Source organism: Lutra lutra, chromosome 4, assembly GCF_902655055.1.
Source record: "Lutra lutra chromosome 4, mLutLut1.2, whole genome shotgun sequence".
NCBI lineage: Eukaryota > Metazoa > Chordata > Mammalia > Carnivora > Mustelidae > Lutra > Lutra lutra.
This window is the reverse complement of record NC_062281.1, coordinates 39,270,826-39,290,284: the sequence shown is the minus strand read 5'-3', so window position 1 is coordinate 39,290,284 and position 19,459 is coordinate 39,270,826. Positions and strand designations below refer to the sequence as shown.

General features: G+C 40.1%; 1 protein-coding gene across 2 annotated transcripts in view; it reads right to left on the bottom strand.

Moving 5' to 3' along the window:
* Window positions 1-19,459, bottom strand: part of NIPAL2 (NIPA like domain containing 2) — a 75,176-nt gene that overhangs the window by 21,982 nt on the left and 33,735 nt on the right. The window contains exons 4-5 of one of the 2 annotated variants that reach the window (XM_047726762.1): window positions 13,860-13,919; window positions 5,735-5,856 (exon numbers count right to left, since the gene is read on the bottom strand). In XM_047726762.1, coding sequence (XP_047582718.1) covers window positions 5,735-5,856; window positions 13,860-13,919 — 182 coding nt within the window. The remainder of the gene's footprint in view (window positions 1-5,734; window positions 5,857-13,859; window positions 13,920-19,459) is intronic. The other variant, XM_047726763.1, reaches the window with a different exon arrangement.

The window sequence follows — 19,459 nt, the reverse complement described above, 5'->3', positions numbered from 1 at the left end:
TACGTTACTGTCCGTGGCCAAGGGGCCTTGGAGACGTGAGTAAGGCTACGGACCTTGAGATGGGGGAGATTATCCAAGTGAGTTTGAAGTAATCGTATGAGTCCTAACAAACAGAGAAACTTCCCAGGCCTGGTCAGAGAGAGGTAACATGAGAAAGAATAGAGGCAAGGAATGTTCGTGGTCTCAAGCCGCTGGGAAAGGCAAGGAAACGGATTCTCTTCCAGAGGCACTAGCAAGGAATATGGCCCTGCCAATACCTTGATTTTAGTCCAGTGAGACCCACGCTGGACTTCTGACCTTCAAAACTAAGACGATAAATCTGTATTGTTTTAAGATACTAAGCTTGTGACAATTTGTTACGGAGGTAAGAGGAAACTAACTGAGGTTTTGGTATCTGACATCTTTCCAGGGGAATAGAATCTTCGGGATGAATTTTCTGAGTTGACTCTGGGTTTTCTGCGTGGATTCTCTAATCTCATTAGATTTAAAGGCACTCAACCCCTCGTTTTCGGCAGTGAAAAGAGCACTGGCCAATGGGAAGATGTGACAAAAGAGAGACACAAAATCTCACCACTGGGTGCCCCACTTGCAGTACAAAAATCTGACCCCATGTTTACCTCATCTTCTCTCACCAAGTCCTTTCTTGAAAGTCAAGACTTTGAGATGACTTCCTTGGGGGAAAAAAAAAGAGCTCTGCCAAGGCTCTCCTTAGGATCAAGTGAGGACAAAGATGTGATCCTCAGTGGTCAGCTTTTACTAATTCTGCGTAGAGGGGTCTGTACTGAAATGGACTGGAGCGTGCATCCTGGAGGTGGGCTCCCTGGTTTTGAATTCTGGTTCTGCCACTTAGTACTTATGGGTCCTCGGACAAATTACCTGCCTCAGTTTCCCAATCTACTGCAGAGGAAAAGGACAGAAGGGAGTCAGAGCTCCGCACAGAGCTCGGCCTGCTCTGTAAGCGGGGCCTATAGCTACCGTTCACATGCAAGTGCTGTATGTATTCCGATGGCAAAGCAAATGAACCTCATGAGATACAGAGTGACGTCTGTGGAAAACAGCTCTTTTTCCCTTCAGGTTTTTGACACCTGGTGGTGGGTTCTGAAGCAACTCTGCTGGAAAGGCTGACTTAATAATAATCAACTTCAGGGTCTAGAATTACCCCCAAACAACAGGGTTTTGACGCTGCTTCTGCGGATTTAGTTTTTTGTCCGGTGGAGGGAAAGTGAGCACCATGGAGATTATTTTGTGAAGGATCTTATGTTCATGACCCAAGTTTCCACCCAAATGCTCTGCTGGAAAGTCTGGGTGGGCAAAAGGGCCACAACCAAGCCTGCCAAAGAACACGAAGTAAATGAGGGTCAGGGCCGAATTTCCTCACGCCGGTTCTGCATCCCGCATAGATGGGTGTCACTCAACCAAAGGTTGAGGTCCTTCGAGGAAAGGACACCGTGGTCGGCAAGTCTGTTCCCTTCCTAAAGGACCTCTGGCTTTGAATATGTTAACAGAGGTGAATCTCTCAGACAGGGTCATGTTATGCAGCCGCTTCCCTAGCAAGTTTAAGCTCCAACATGAACTTGTTTTTGGTTTTTGACAAAGTAGCGGGTGGGGCCGCCCATCTATGAATACAGGCCAGGAAAGGCCATGTTAGTGGGTGAGCAGAGGATGTGTCATTCTTCGCTGGCCAGTTGACACCAGGCTTCTCAAATCCTCTTCCTTCCAGAAAAAGAACGAGCTCAGAGGATAGGCTCCTGGGCTCTTGTTTCTGAGGCCTCCAGCTCATGCATGCCTGAAAGGTAACCTGGACATCCACCTGGGACAGGTAAGCCCATGAATCAAGGAGATGCTATCGGCCTGCTGGGTTACGATTTTATGGTCCCCTTTCGAGAAATGGAAAACTTATCCAGACTTTAAAATATTTTTACTCATGGTATTAGTTATTTGATCCGTCCTGAAAAGCACTTCAGGTACTGCATTTATCCTTGGTGTAATCCAAGAACAGCTAGATGAATGACACTTCAAAGAAGAGCCTTAATGGCCATAATTATGATCTTTGCAGTCATAGTTGGAAGAAACAGCACAGAGACTGCCACCTCCAAGGATTAAATATTAATTACTTCAATGCTTAACAGATTCAAATCCAACTTCAGCTCAAGATCTTAGCATATAATTGATAACTTCTAGAGCCTTTAGAGATGCAACATATAATGGATTAAAATTCCAATTAAGATAACGTAGATAATTCCCTTTAGAATTTACAGCCAATAGTGTTATTCAAATGTGACTTTATTAGGGCACCTGGGTGGCTCAGTGAGTTAAGCCTCTGCCTTTGGCTCAGGTCATGATCTCAGGGTCCTGGGATCAGGCCCTGCATCAGTCTCTCTGTTCAGCAGGGAGCCTGCTTCCCCCTCTCTCTCTGCCTACTTGTGATCTTTCTCTCTCTCTCAAATAGATAAATAAAATCTTTAAAAAAAATTAAATCAAATGAGACTTTATTACAGATTTATTTTATACTATCTTATAAATATCTGAAATTAGTTACATTTTTGGGTGACATTTACTTTCAAATATACTTTCATTATTTTATAGGAATACGGGCCTCTCCCAGGACTCTAAAATCCCTGTTACAGGAATTCTTTTCTAGACCCTGGGTGTCTAATCAGTTGAATGAATTAGTGAATAAATGAATGAATGAATTTAAGAGTTGACTTTAGAAAGTTGCAAAAAATGCAAGTTATGCCAGAGGCTTTTTTTTAAAATAGAAATTTAAGGTTTAATAAAAAGTTGGTTTGTTCTTTTCAATGTTTCCTCTGTTATTAAAACAATATAAGATATGTCGTCATCAAACAAGGCTGTTTATTCAGGAAATTAAGTCTTGATGCAACTTTAATCTCCAAAGGATTCAACTCAAGCTATTCATTTTCTGGTCACAGAGTATGTGACCCTTTTCTTACTGGATTAAGAATTTGTTTTGCCTTGTAGGCAAAGAATAATAACACATCAGTAGGACTTCAAGTCTAGGCTACTATGAAACACTTGATAAGTGCTTCTAGAGCCTTGGATTTGATTGATGAAATCTGTTCAAAGGTTAGGTCTTGTGGATAAGCAGGAGGATTACAATGGGGCAGAGGGGAGGCACAAAGTGTGATAGGCCCAGGGAAGGCTAATCTGAGCTGGAAAGTCTAATCCTAAAGGTTGATGGAGAGCAGGAGGAAGGGAAGGCTTCTAATACAAAAAAGAAGAAGAGTCCAGGGGAGAAGATATTGAGTTCAATTTTTGAGATGATACATTTGAGGAACCTATGAGACATCCAGGCAGGATGAGTAATAAGTGGACAGATGAGAATATAGATCTGCAACTCAGAAGAGGACTGGGAAAGAGGTGTAGGTCTGGATTTAGAGGTCCTCCTATAGGATGATGGGGTTGGCAATGGGATCACCCAAGAAAACCCTGGAAGAGTATGTAGTGTGAGTAGATTAAGAGTGACTGGCACAAGAGAAGGAGGTTCCCACAAACAGTATGGGATGGATGGTCAGAGAGGAAGAGGAGAAATAGGGAAAACAAACAGAGAAAGCTAGGAAAGAGAGGGGGTCAAGGAGATGTTGGGTCATGAGTAAATGCTGCACAAGGTTCAAGAAGAAGCAGAACCAAAAAAGCAATTCCACTTGGCAATTCGTGGGTACGGGGGGAAATCTACCAGATTAAAATGAGTGAAGAGTGACTAGGAGCTGGGAAAGTAGAGGGGAGAGTGGAATGAGGGGAAACAGGACAGTTTATGACAGAGTGTGTAAAGATGAGGATTTTTAAATGAATTTTTTTAAAAGCAGAGAAACCCAAGTCTCTTTGTTGAGTAAGAAAGGAGCGTAGTGGGAGGCTAAAAAGAGAAAACACCTGTAAGCATTTGTGTTCCAGTGGTCAGAATTCTATATCAGAGATGGCAAGATACATAGAATTCGTCACACAGACTAAAGACTGTCAGATAATAATGTAGTACCACATAGTCTCCACTGTAATATTCTGGGTTACAGTTAGAATGAACTTCACAAAAAAACCATGTCCCTAAAATACAAATCAAAACCACAATGAGATATCACCTCACACCAGTCAGAATGGCTAAAATTAACAAGTCAGGAAATGACAGATGCTGGTGAGGATGCGGAGAAAGGGGAACCCTCCTACACTGTTGGTGGCAATGCAAGCTGGTGCAACCACTCTGGAAAACAGCATGGAGGTTCCTCAAAATGTTGAAAATAGAACTACCCTATGACCCAGCAATTGCACTGCTGGGTATTTACCCTAAAGATACAAACGTAGTGATCCGAAGGGGCACGTGCACCCGAATGTTTATAGCAGCAATGTCTACAATAGCCAAACTATGGAAAGAACCTAGATGTCCATCAACAGACGAATGGATAAAGAAGATGTGGTATATATACACAATGGAATACTATGCAGCCATCAAAAGAAGTGAAATCTTGTCATTTGCGACGACGTGGATGGAACTAGAGGGTATCATGCTTAGCGAAATAAGTCAATCGGAGAAAGACAACTATCATATGATCTCCCTGATATGAGGGAGAGGAGATGCAACATGGGGGGTTAAGGGGGTAGGAGAAGAGTAAATGAAACAAGATGGGATTGGGAGGGAGACAAACCATAAGTGACTCTTAATCTCACAAAACAAACTGAGGGTTGATGGGGGGAGGGGGGTTGGGGGGGGTTATGGACATAGGGAAGGGTATGTGCTATAGTGAGTGCTGTAAAGTGTGTAAACCTGGCGATTCACAGACCTGTACCCCTGGGGATAAAAATATATTATATGTTTATAAATAATAAAATTAAAAAACAAAAAAACAAAAAAACATGTCCCTACAAATCCCAATGTCACATCTAGAACAATAGGTGTATGAAGTAGGGTCATATGAGTTTCCTGTTACAGTGGCAGAGGACTAGACAGATAGCTTTTTGAAGTCTCTTCTAATCCTAAAGATGTGTGATTCTCTGTGCTTTGATTCTTTTCGTTGAATTCACAATTATTTTACTAATATGGTTCTTGGTTAAATGCTCACGTTGTCTACCCCAGTTTTCTTCTCACCACCTGCCCTTCCTGGAACATACTGATTCTTCACCCTAAACCAACTTCTGTAACAAGTTACACACCAACTACCTCTAGCACATTCTTGCTATACCCACTGAATACAATCACTGAGTCAAATAAAATACCCCAATTAGTGCCTTCAAATTTCTACATCAGCTCATTCCATTCTTTCTTTTACACATCTCCCAGTATTATCCTACTGCTGTCTACTTCTCCCCAGACAACCTGTTGCATTGGTCTCAATGAATACTTTTTTGGAAGAAAATCTCTATCTCGAATAAAAGTCAGTGAAGTTAAATGTGTCTTTAGGCATTTCCCTTTGACCTAGGAAGAGAGTTTTTTGGGTTTGTTTTTTACTTTGAGTTGTCCTAAAACATGCTGCTCTGGAATTTGCTGGATTAAATATTGTGGAAATTGTTTCAATGACAAGTCACCCCCAGGAATAGGATACTCAGGAAACTGCGGGTGTTCTATTGTTGATTTAGTGTTTCAAATACTTTGGTCTTGGTCAAATATATTTACAATTTAATGAGATTATTAATGCTGAGAAGACAAGACTTTATTCATTTGCTAACATCTGCATTACCAGTGGCCTAGATAATATAACTTCTGGGACAGTAAAGTGTTTAAGATTCTTACCACATAGATCAGGAACTGCCATCCAACAAAGTAATACTGGACTGTTCTTGCAGAGATTGACTGATTTCTATCTGGAGCAAAGTTCACCAATAAATATGTTCCCGCAAATGCCAATGTCATACCTTTAAATAAAATTGAAAAGACAAACCAAGTTGAAAAGGGATATTTGAGCTTTTCATCAATGCAAACATTACCTGCAGACTGAGAATTACTTATAAAACTGCCTATAGTCCCTCCCTATTAAAATACGATGCATCAGGGGCACCTTGGTGGCTCAGTTGTTAAGTGTCTGTCTTCGGCTCAGGTCATGAACCCAGGGTCCTAGGATGTAGCCCCGCATCAGGCTCCCTGCTTGGCAGGAAGCCTGCTTCTCCCCTCCCTCTGTTTGTGTTCCCTCTCTCGCTGTGTCTCTCTCTCTCTCTCTCTCTCTGTCAAATAAATAAATAAAATCTTAAAAAAAATAAAATAAAATACGATTCATCAAGCCATCCCTAGATAGCATCGTGCATTCACTTGATGGCATTGTCTTTAAAAGGAGGATAAGGGCCAGGGAAAGGATGGGGTAGGGCATAACTTCTGATTTTTCTTTGTTGTTCCAGATGAATCCTAGCCTCTTCAGAAAACCTTTCCCAAGGATGGGAAAGATCAGAACACGTGCATTTGGACACATGAAAACATATGCAAGCTGGTTGTTTGTTTCTATGTGGACCAGTAAGTACATGATAGATCTAGATCCATCAGAGCCCAGAGAGTGGGGAAGTCTACCACTTGATGACCTGATGATCTACTCTGCACTTCCTCATCTTTGAAGCCTTTACACACACACACACACACACACACACACACACACACACACGATTTTACACTTTGAAACTGGTAAAAGATCCCCTTCATTCATCACTGCCATGTGTTGAAGTCCTTTTAGCAGAAATAATAAAGGTGAGTGTTGGCTTTGCTAAAAGATTTATTTCATCCCATGTAGAATCTAGAATTCTAGGGGTAACTTAGTAAAATATCCGCATTATAAACCTATGTAAAGAAATGTGTTACTGTCATCCCTTTCACAGTACTTAAAATAATGGAAAGGAGTCTGTGTGGAAAGAGGGGTCACGTAAAGAGGAGTAAGGGGGGACTTGACATTCCAAATAACATTGAAAACTGCTTATTTATTAATAATTGGCAGAGAAAAACTGAGGTAAGTAGCATTTTTCAGACAGCACCCTTGAAAACCTAATTCAACTTGTTTCATCACTAAGGTCAGCACTGCTGTGTGTGTAATTTACAACCAGCATTGACTCCAACCTGAAGCAATCTGGTTTATCTATAAAATCGCACAACTGGAAGACACCAACTTCCTGCTCCTCTTAACCAATGATTTAGGGTTTTGAACTCTTATTTCTGAGAACAAACAGCATTTGGCTTTTCACAAAAGCTAGATGATAGCTTTCAAGGTATTGTAGAAGCTATAAAATAAGCTTCCTCTAATGTAAGAGCTTACTCTGTAATACTTTGTGAAGGCAGAAATTATACACAAAATTTTTTTTTCACTTCAATACTATTTTGTTATTTTTTTAGCATTGTTATTCCCCCCGAATACATTTTCCCCCTGAACACATTCCCCCCTGAATACATAAATGAACAGCTCACACATCTTCACTTTTATCCAGCATATTCCTTCATATACACAAAATTTTAAAAGCTACTTCTACTGAGAATTTTAAAAATGAAAAAATCCAATATATATTATTAAGCATTGCAATAAAAGGAAAATAATAAACTTTACAGGTACCCAAGAACTTGGGCAAAACTACTGGTCAGCCCCACCTTTCCTTTGGAAAAGAAAAAAAAATCTTATAATTGTTCAATATTAGGTTGCTAGGAGGATGGGATTCTAAAAAACAAAACAAAACAAAACAAAAAAACCCCCCAGATTTCTAAACTTGGTATAGTGATGTAGAATAAATGGATTGAATACAACTTGGATTCAATTCAAATCTTGGAGACTTCCAAGCTTTCTTTTGTGAAATCCAAATTTCTTATTTTTATTGAGTTCCTCTGCCAGTGATTTTTTAAAAAATCTCCACTAACTGTATCTAGTGTCCTTACATTTCTTTATTTTTAAATTTAGTTTTGATTGGGTAACATGAGCATATGGTCAAAAATTCAAAAGACACACAAGGGTGGTGAGTAAAAAGGTAAATCTCTCGTACACCCTCATGGCCCACTAGTTTCCCTCCTGGAAGTTAATCCTGCCACCAATTCTTTGATTTCCCTTTTCAGAGGTGTTTTACGCTGGTGTGTGAGAGAGGGCATGTGTTTGAGTTTTCTACACAAATGGCAGCATATTACATACACTCTTCTGTACCTTGCTTTTGTTCTATGTAGCAGAACATCCTGGAGAACGTTTCACATCAGTGTATCTAGGGCAGTCTCATTCCTTTTAAATCAGCATGATGTCCCATTCTCTGGAGGGAGTGTTATTTAACTTAACTTTCCTACAGGGTCCCTGTTTCCCATCTGCTTCCACATTTGCATACTCTGCCCATTTCTACCAATGTAGATCTTCAGTGTGTTTCAAAACTCCTTGAAAATAAATAAAATGACTCACGATTTTGCAATTATATTTTTAAAGTCCTTCTGCATGTGCATTATATCACTGGAGCCCCATGTCACTGTGGGTCTACTTAATGACTCTAGGGCAGATCAGTAGGTCACCCATTGTTTCTTCTTAGTAACTTTAATTTCAGCTTCCTCTGACAATTACAGAGGTAGTTCCAGAGAACGGCTGTTACATGTTTGTTTACGGGGTGTCGTTTGTATTTGTCTGTATGACTCACAGTCTCCTTTATGGATCATGTGCCCAGGTTTCCTGAGTGTTTAAAAGTGTTGAAGACGCTCATTAGCAGTTCCTTATATAAATTTCCTTAAAATGCCTTTATAGCCCATATTTTTCTAAAAGTGGCATGAGATGTCTTTTCCTAATATTTTTATTTCAGTAAAGCCACAAATATTCTTTCATTGGAAAGACACAGGTCTCCCTACATTAGAAAACTTGCTAGTTTACCTTCTACTGGTCCGTTTGCCCAAGAGAGTCATCTGGAAACATTAAGATACTCAAGGAGGGGAAGCTGCACTTGGTCTGCTCTTTGCCCACATAAATGATTAAATTCCAGGTCAAAACTTGGATCATGAAAGTCTAAACCACGCTGAAACTGCCCCCACAGAATTCAAATTTCACTGCTGCTTGCCGGCTGGAAAGGCTTAGGCATGTTATTTATCTCTCTGTGACTTAGTCTCTTCCTTTCCAGGTACAAATTAATTGCCACACCTGCTAGATTCCAGGAATTTGGTTGGACAAGAAGAGCTGACTGGATTTGAAGGTTCACCTGGAGGCCTGATGTGACAGAGGGCACTGACACAGAGCTACCTCAGGATACTGACCACTAGGAGTCCAAAACTATCTCAGTTACGCTTAAAATTTAATTGAGCATTGGCAGCTCTTTCTGGGTCCCGTCCTGTGCTATCGTGAAAGCACCTTTTTGCTTAAGGCAGGTCTGAAACCAAAAGAGCCAATCTGTTCTCTCAACCAGAAATGATGTTTTTTTTTTTTTTTGGCCAGCTCAGTATTCTCAATACTGGCCCTTACCCAAGCTGACCATTTGGTGTGGGAGAAGGAAGGAAAGAGATGGTCCTCATGTCACTATTAATCTCTTGACATTCTATCTGGGGAAATAATTTATAGGTCACTTGAAGTAATCAAGTTACTGATCTCTGGAGAGTACTGATGAATTGACTTTTTTTTTTAATGATGATACTATCTGGATTTATGTCAACTAGGATCTCACATTCTATTGGATTTAGTACTTTTGATGACTAAGGGAGAGGAGAGGGGAAAGTACTATACAGGTTTTGGCTGATTGAAGGGGGAGAGAAATCTGGAGCTTTTTAAAGGAAAAATAATCATTAAAATAATTTAAAGTTATTAGTCCACTAAGAATCAGAGCACAGTCCAAAGCCTGTCATTGAGTTAATAATACTTGGCGATTCCTTTCAGACATAGCTTTTGTGAGGTCATTTTTTAAGGCTAGTGGTGAAAAGCTTTGTAGCCACAGAGCAACATTTGGCAATAAATTAGTTCAGCTTGTTTCCACATGGCTCCCAAATCTTCATTTGTTCCATCATGAAAAACAAACTTTCATTTGCTTGAAGCAGGGAAAAATAAATTATTTTCTTTTGCACATTTGGACAATTTAATTTTTAGCATGCTTGTATGTTAATCTTTTTTTTTTTTTTTCTTTAAAGCCACTAACTACTCTTTTCCCTGTTTGGTTTTAGTCTCTGTAAAGAAAAAAAAAAAAAAAAGCCTGCATTTTTAGCTCTTTATAGAAAGAGCAAAATTTTCTCAAGGCAATGGCAATACAGACCCAAAGAAAATACCTGTGACTTAACAGATTACTGAGTGAGGTTGGGGAGAAGTCCTTTTCCCCTAGTCTGAAGTGGGTTATTGCATTTCAGGTCACGATAATGTTGTGACATTGCTGTGGGAGGTGTGGGTATGGGATGGATGGCTCCCTTGTTTCTTCTTCTTACACCACTAAAGTTAAGAATCGATCACTTGTAATTTCAGTATGAAACGAATGTGACATCAGTTATACAGCCCTACTTAAAAAGCATTAAATTAGGAAAGCAAAAATACCCAACGGGAATTGTGGAAAATGTTAGTTGGATTACTAAAGTTTGCAAAGGTATCTTAATCAAGGTTTCCTCCAATGAACCACAGGAGGACATGTAGGGGTGGGGGGTTGAAGTAGCAGTGATAACAGTCATAACACGAAGCGCTTACTATGTGACAGGCTCTGTTCTAAGAGTTCTGCTTCTGTGAACACATTTAATCCTACAGAGTAGGTAATATCATCTTCATTTGAAAGGTGAGGAGAAAGAGGAGATTAAGTAACTTCAAAAGGTCACACAGCTCTCTGTCACTAGAGACTCACCCTTAGCCATCACATTATGGTTGTATCAGACTGCCACTATTAGAATACTGGTCTGCCACTCACTGGTTACAGGACCTTGGGCAAGTTAGTTAACCTCTCTAAGTATCAGCTCTGTAGATAGGTTGCTCCTACATTTAAATGAGATAGTTCATGTAAAACACTAATAGCACCTGGGAAGAGAAACTATTCAATAAATGTTAGCTCTTCTCAAAATAAGAGAAATTAGCAAAGAATCAAAGAGTTAATAGAGGCTTAATTCTTTATATTATCGTTGTCTTTTGGTATGTGTGTATATGTGTGTGTGTGTTTCTTATTGCCAATATTACATTTTTTTAAAATATTTTTTTATTTATTTGTCAGAGAGAGAGTGAGAGAGAGCGAGCACAGGCAGACAGAATGGCAGGCAGAGGCAGAGGGAGAAGCAAGCTCCCCGCCAAGCAAGGAGCCCGATGTGGGACTTGATCCCAGGATGCTGGGATCATGACCTGAGCCGAAGGCAGCTGCTTAACCAACTGAGCCACCTAGGCGTCCCCCAATATTACATTTTTAGTATTACCTCTCAGGAATGAAGTTGATCACAGAAATGATGACAATTGTAACAAGGCTTTATGTTTCTCAACGTGCTTATACAAATTATCCAATTTGATCCTTTGAACAGTCTTCTGTATTTGTCAACAAACTGAGGCCCAGGGAAGTTACGTAGTATTACGTGGCCACATAGTTGACAGAGAAAGTTGAATCCAGATTTGAACCTATGAAAGTGAGTTTAATTTATACCCTTTGATGTTGAGGTAGTTTTAGTAATGTTTTGTTGGTCTTGGGGTTCCCAAGTACATAAGCAAATCATCTGCACACATTGATATTTCAATTTCTTCCTTTTCCATAGTTGTGACTTGATTTTTTTTCCTAAGCTGATTGGCAGCAGTTAGAGTGCAGAATTAAATAGAAACTTACCCTGCCTTTGTACACCTTTGTTAATACCTCTCATGTTAGTTCCTCAGCACATCACCCTCCAAATGCTTAGGAATGGCCCAAGCCTGTCCTATCCGGCCAGCAGAACTGACTGAAATGTTCCCGCTCTAAAATGTTCTGAGTTTCTCAGCTAGAGTAACCTCTATTTATTTTAAGCCAGTGTTTCTCAACTGGGGCTGATTCCGTCCCCCAGGGGACATTTGGCAACATGTGATGTCATTTTTGGTTGCCGTAATGAGGGCAGACGGTGCTAGTGGCATCTGATGGGTAAAGGCGAGGAGGGATGCCGCTGAGCACCCTGAAATGCACAGGCCAGCCCCCCGCAGTGAAGAATTCTCCAGCCTAAAATGACAGCCGTGCTGAGGTTGAGAAACCCTCTTCTAAACTAAAGCTTCAAGGCATTAGGACACATATTATTTTCTGCTTTTAAAAAACTTACTACTATCGGGGCGCTTGGGTGGCTCAGCGGGTTAAAGCCTCTGCCTTCGGCTCAGGTCATGATCCCAGGGTCCTGGGATCGAGCCCCACGTCAGGCTCTCTGTGAAGCAGGGAGCCTGCTTCCCTTCCTCTCTCTCTGCCTGCCTCTCTGTCTACTTGTGATCTCTGTCTGTCAAATAAATAAAATAAAATCTTAAAAAAAAACCTTACTACTGTATACATTTTATCATTGACTGTATTATTTGAGGGCAGAGATGCCATTGCCTCATCTTTTTATCGCCAATGTTCACAATAATTAGCAAGTCTGCCTACATATCCACCTGTACTACCTCATTAAATACCTCAGCTTCATTTAAACTCAAGCAATTGTTAACTACAAAAGATGACATATGTTAGATAAAATGATTTAGTTTCCTGGAGACATTTAATAAATGAGAAAAGTGATTCAGGACCTATTTTTTTTTTAAGATTTTATTTATTTATTTGACAGAGAGAGATCACAAGTAGGCAGAGAGGCAGGCAGAGAGAGAGGAAGGGAAGCAGGCTCCCCGCTGAGCAGAGAGCCCGATGCGGGACTCGATCCCAGGACCCTGAGATCATGACCTGAGCCAAAGGCAGCGGCTTAACCCACTGAGCCACCCAGGCACCCCAGGACCTAATTTTTTTTCATTTGTAAAACTCAGACAAATGCTCATTCTCCTTTCTGATTCCATGCCTCTTCCCCAAATGATTCCATAAGCCATGATATATTTAAAAAAGAGCACAGAACAATAATATATGTGAAGAGATACAATGCACATATGAGTGCATTTGGGAAAACATTGTAACTATGACAAATCTGATGATGTTGACTAAAAACTCTACTAGCAGAATCAAACCAAGTAGGAAGACGAAGTGAAAACACGTTCAAGACACTGGGCTCAAGGGAAACACAATCAGGGAAAACGAATTCTCAACATACCAACACTGGTGTCACATTTAAAGCTCAGATTTTACAAAAAATCTGATCTCCTTGGAAGTGAGCAGACATTGCCTTTATTTAAAGTGCCTAAAGTATCATATTTGTTATTGGATGTCAGCAGCAATTCAGAGAGCATTTTGTCAAGGAAGAAAATATGAAGTTCCAGAACTCTTCTCACAAGGGATATTTCCAATAAGAGGAGGAAGACACAACCAACACATGATGGTTTTGCTATATAAGAACAATCTTTCTGTCAGGAAGGCTACTGTTCTTTTCCACTAGTAGCTGTATTTCTAAATAAAATTTTGAAGGGGAATGTTCTGTGTTACTTTTGGAAAGAGCAAAATACAAATTAGGTAGTTAATTGGTGCATCTGATTTTTGTGTGGTTTTCATTTTTATGCAGTTCTTCCATGTAATAGTCGAACAAATACAGCCTTTGAAGTGGAGTTCCTCTATTAGGTAACACAGATGTTTTCTTGGATTTTATTGTGCTCATGAAAATTTCATAACATTCATAATAATAGTAATGTAAAATAATAATTCACTGTGGCCAATAGCATGAGCAGCGGGCACAATGACAACTGAACTATTTCACGAGAAGGAGCAGAAGGCAGCTCCAGGAAAACACCATTCATCTCCAGATTTATCCATTTCAGTAATTTGTCCCCAGTTTTTAATGCACCTATTTTTTTATGGATAGTATTATTTGTTTCCTGATTAAGCAGTGCTACAATTACATGAGTTAACCAATTACTTACCTAGTAAATCTGAAGCTCTTAAGTTTTCTTTCAGAAACATAACAGAAATAATGGCGCTACCTAGAAAGAAAATGGCCATTAGTGGCTTTTCCAATATAAAAACATACATTATGTGGTGCCATTTGAAAGGAGTTAAGCACTTTGCGTCTTATACCTGGACTAGCTATGTCCTGGTCAGAGGCACCCAGTAGCTGTGGCTGTGAAAACAACTTTTCCCCCCTCATGCTTGAGGATACATAGAAACTGGCCTGGTTTACAATGGACCAAGGACATTGGCTGAGATAGTGCCCTGCAGACAGCAATGGCATAATAAAAGCTTATGAAGTAACTAAATGAATAAATGGAAGGAAGGAAGGAAGGAAGAAAGGAAAGAAAGAAAAAGAAAGAAAGAAAGAAAGAAAGAAAGAAAGAAAGAAAGAAAGAAAGAAAGAAAAAGAGAGAAAGAAGAGAGAGAGAGAAAGAAGAGAGAGAGGGAGGGAGGAAGAGAGGGAGGGAGTCAGGGAGGGAGGCAGAAAGAGCGAGAAGAGATGGAACAAAAGAGTGGAAGAAAGGAAGTTTTAACTTTAAATCTACACCAGACTGAAACTCATGATTTGCCTTCATGTCCTCTGATAATTCCTATTCTAATGCTACCTCTAAGGAGCCCCAGAATCTTAGGACTCCTTCCATCCCCTCTGTTCACACTACACATCCAACAGGATCTCGGGTTTGCTGGATCTGAATTTTACCATCCGTCCAGCCCATCCCCTTTTCTTCAGTCCAGTGTCCCTCCCTGGGCTGCTCAGGCCGGCTTCACCTCAGGCTCAGACCTCAGTCTCCTGTCACTTTACTCACCACATTTGTTCTTGATCTCTTTTATATTCTATGCCCATCCTTACTCAAATCATCAGAATTCCCAGAAACACCGTTTAGTTTCATTCTAAAGGACTTTCATTTGTGTTATCCCCTTTGCAACTCTGCCTCCATTCTTGTGACCAGCTCTGGACTCAAGGATCACCTCTGGATTCCCCTAGACCCAGATGACCAAACCACCCTTTTGTGTAATTACCCCCTGCAATATAGCTTTCTTATTATACCGAAGGTTTATTTGCCTGTCTCCCCTCAAAGACCATCAGTTCATTTGACTCTGAGATATGTCTTCTTCTAAGATCTCCTGGGTCTACCTAGCACACAAAGAAGAGAGTTTGTGGGATCTCTGCCCTGCTATTTGCTGGCCCTCATGGCATAAGATCCTCTTTCCCATGACTGATGCTACTGAACCCTCAAACTTCAGTGAGCCATGACCTTCTACTATGGCATCAGGTTATATAGGATATGTTGAATCTCTTTGAGTTTCCTCTCATGGAGCCATTCCTCTGTGAGTAGAGGCTTGGGAAAATCCAAACTTGCAATAATACAAAATAATACACAATATAATTTGTATTTAAATTTTTTTTTTTTTACAGATCACAGTTTTATTTTTTTTTTAATTTTTTTAAAATTTTTTAAAAATTTTTTTATTTTTTCAGCATAACAGTATTCATTATTTTTGCACCACACCCAGTGCTCCATGCAATCTGTGCCCTCCACAATACCCACCACCTGGTGGCCCCAACCTCCCACCCCCCACCCCTTCAAAATTCCCAGATCGTTTTTCAGAGTCCATAGTCTCTCATGGTTCACCTCCCCTTCCAATTTCCCTCAACTCCCCTCTCCATCTCCCCTTGTGGAGCATAACAAATAGCATGGAGGACAAGGGGAGATGTATTTAAATTTTTAAGTTAAATACAAATTTAATTAAATTTGGGGGAGGGGCAGAGGGAGAGGAAGAGGGAGGATCTTAAGTAGGCTCCACACCCAACATGGATCCCAATGTAGGGCTTATCTCACGACCCTGAGATCATGACCTGAGCCAAGGTCAAGAGGCGCCCCTGTATTTTAAATTTTTAACAGAAATTGTTAGCGATGTTTTTAAGTTTATTTTTTAAAGTAAAAATATACAGAAGAAAAGTCATCATAAAAATAACTCATCATCTAGAGAAAACTGCTGTTAATATGTTGGTGTGTTTATTTTTCCTTAGCTGAGATAAAATTGTAATGCAAATTTTTTTTTCAGTTTCCTTAGTTATCATATTATTACACTTGCCATGTCATTTAAAATTCTATATAGATAGAAATTTTAATGAGGGGGCACCTGGGTGGCTCAGTGGTTTAAAGCCTCTGCCTTTGGCTCAGGTCATGATCCCAGGGTCCTGGGATCGAGTCCCGCGTCGGGCTCTCTGCTCAGCGGGGAGCCTGCTTCCTCCTCTCTCTCTGCCTGCCTCTCTGCCTACTTGCGATCTCTGTCAAATAAATAAATAAAATCTTTAAAAAAAAAAAAAAAGAAATTTTAATGAGTCTGTATAATAATTCATTAAATCAGTTAAATTTGAATATCACTATATCTGGTATTCTAACAACTGATTTAAAACAAAATAAAACCACACCAGAAACCCCCATTCAAGATAAGCTGGGATTCTCTCATGTTTTCTCCATCTTTTTCTCAACTAGCTCTCTTATTCAAGCTGAGCTATGTCCTGGGCGAGTTATTTATCGGAATGGATGTTTTACACAGAATAAACAGCATGGAAAACATTCGCCAAGCATGAATTTAATTGGGTGGTGTGGCTTACAAACACTAAAGCAATGTTTTTCATACAGACACATAGCCCATTATATTGAGTTTGGGACAGGTGTAAAAACATCGGAAAATTTTCCATTTCATATTTGAACCAAAACAATTCAGAGGAACTAGTTTCATACGTTAGGGAATTAGAGAAGGCATAAAAACCAAGACCCCGTTCCCATCCCATCACTGACTCCCTGTGTGATTACATGAGGAATGTGTCCAAGTAGAGAGAGGTAGATTGATAAGAAATAGGTGAAGAGTCACTACTAACACATACCACAAGCATTCCATGACAACAATCCTTGAGATGACTGTCTCGCTGCAAATGAGTCCAGGGAGAAGGGAGACATGGCTTACCCGGAATGGGGACAACTTAGAGCTGGCGGGAGATACAGAGACAATGTACTCCAGGTCCTAAACATGGTATTTGGGAGGTAGGTCCACAGAAGTGGTCTGTTTATTCATTGATCCATTCATTTAACAAACAGTTGTATTATAGCACAACTGGAACCAAAGCTCACATTTCCTTAACCCTGGTCCAGGGCTCTTGCACGGACACTACACTCCATTGCCTCCCTGGAAGGGAGAACAGCATTGCTCTTCTCTTCTTGCTGCTAAACCAGTTTCATAAATAATTTCACTTTTAGAAGGGATGGGGGAATTGCTCTGTAGGGGACAATTTCATTGCTAACAAGGAACAGGATTGGTAACAATAAACTTGAAATATACCATATGCACGAAATGATATCAATTGCCATAAAAGTTGTCAGCGTTTTATGAACATAAATATGCTACTTTTACTCTCTGAAAGATCTTATGTCTAATATACTTCTGTACTCATTTTTTTGTTTAAGAGAATGTGAGCTTTTCTACAAAATTGTTAGATGAAAGAATAAGATTTTTAGTTTTATTTATCTAGCGAAGGAAATGATAAAAAAGAACATTCTGTTAAGAAACATTCACAATTCATTTATCTTTCAAAATATGGTTAAAATGAGAGCTGTGCTGCGCAAAAAGACAAGTATCTGAGCAACAGCTCATAACATGACTTCTAAGTGGAGCAGTAAATTTTTAAAATGAGAAAAAATAAATAACCTGAAATGTGCCATATACATATTTGCAATCAGAGATTTGTCAAGCTCAATCCTGTCTTGTTGCTGCTATAACAACCACCACTGCCTAGTAAACACCTAGGAAGAGGAAAGAACTACTCTGCTTTTACTCCTATAGTAAAAGTTAATATTCGGAAATAGAGCATTTCAAGACCAATAGTTTAAAAAGCATTAACACAGAGCACAGTTGTGAATTAAACAGATTTGTGCTAGGTATGATTAAACTATAGTGACTACTGAGCATTCACTTCAGCACTCATAGTTTTGTGTAGATTTTTGACTGGGGGCGTATTTGGGCAGAGGTTCAAGAACCCTTTTCTGTTCTGGCCCTCATATGGACGCAGACTGAAACAGAGTGCTCACAGACAAGTCTACACAGAGCGTATCTGTGGGCACTTGGGGTTGAATTCATGACACGGTGTCACACAGGGACTCCAGAGCCAGACACTGAACCTAAATGAGCATAACACATTAAAAAAGAAAAAGTGAGAGGTAGCGTTTGTAAGATAATATACCAAAATTTAAACAGTGGTTATGTAGAACTTATGGTGGGGGGAAAAAAGACAGCAGGAATATTTTCTGTAAGGGGAAAAAATAAGAAAGCTTCTAGAACTTTCTCTGGTACAAAATGGTGTTCCCATGAGGCATTTTATTAATGTATTCACTAGGCCTTAAAGTTCTAATGCTTCACTGTCAAGAAGACTCTCAACAATTATCATAGGACAGTCAACTATTCTATTTTTAGCCATTCAGGTGTCACTCAGATCAGCAATCAGAATGGAGGTCCTTGGGGCACCTGGGTGGCTCAGTGGGTTAAAGCCTCTGCCTTCGGCTCAGGTCATGATCCCAGGGTCCTGGGATTGAGCCCCGCATCAGGCTCTCTGCTCAGCGGGGAGCCTGCTTCCCCCTCTCTCTCTGCCTGCCTCTCTGCCTACTTGTGACCTCTCTCTCTGTCAAATAAATAAAAAATATCTTAAAAAAAAAAAAGAATAGAGGTCCTTTCTGGTCAAGGTTGACACGCAGAAACTTACATGAGGGAATTCTGATTCAGGTTACCAGATGAAAACAGATTAAGGCCAAGCAAGATTCTGGTGGCTTCTGCTGAACCAAGTCTAGATGTGGGGGAGGGTGCCAGTTCCAGCAGTAGTCACGTGCCCTGGTGTTGAGCTTCATAACGCTCCCTGAAATGAACGCCAAGTTTGTCTTTTCTCTGCCTCCTCTATGACATCTCAGAGACTTGGTCCAAGGACTGGCTGTTATTTTGGAAGAGTTATTTCACTTAATGTGGTCAAGGGTTGATGCTCTAAGATCCATAGCAGGTCACAAGTGAAAGAAAAACATAACTATAAAATAATCTGGGGCATGGGAATTCAGAAAGGTCATATGAACTTGATTTGGGTTTCTTCTGTAATAGCCACCCTGGGGATTAATAAATCAGAAGTTAAGCATCATATTTCTATATGTTAACAATAAAACTCACAGGTAGATTTTTACAGGTGAGTTTAGATCTCTGTGTCTGCAGAATAGAGAACTGAGGACTCCATTTTTACATTTATATGTGTAATTTTAGCTCTTGTTTTCTAAATATTTTATTTATTTATTTGACAGAGAGAGAGAGATAACAAGTAGGCAGAGAGGCAGGCAGAGAGAGAGAGGAGGAAGCAGGCTCCCTGCCAAGCAGAGAGTCCAATGTGGGGCTCGATCCCAGGACCGAGATCATGACCTGAGCCAAAGGCAGAGGCTTAACCCACTGTGCCAGCCTGGCGCCCCTTAACTCTCTTTTTACTAAAGGTTTAACAGTACAGAAGAGTTTGTTTACTATTTAATGTGTTATACTATGG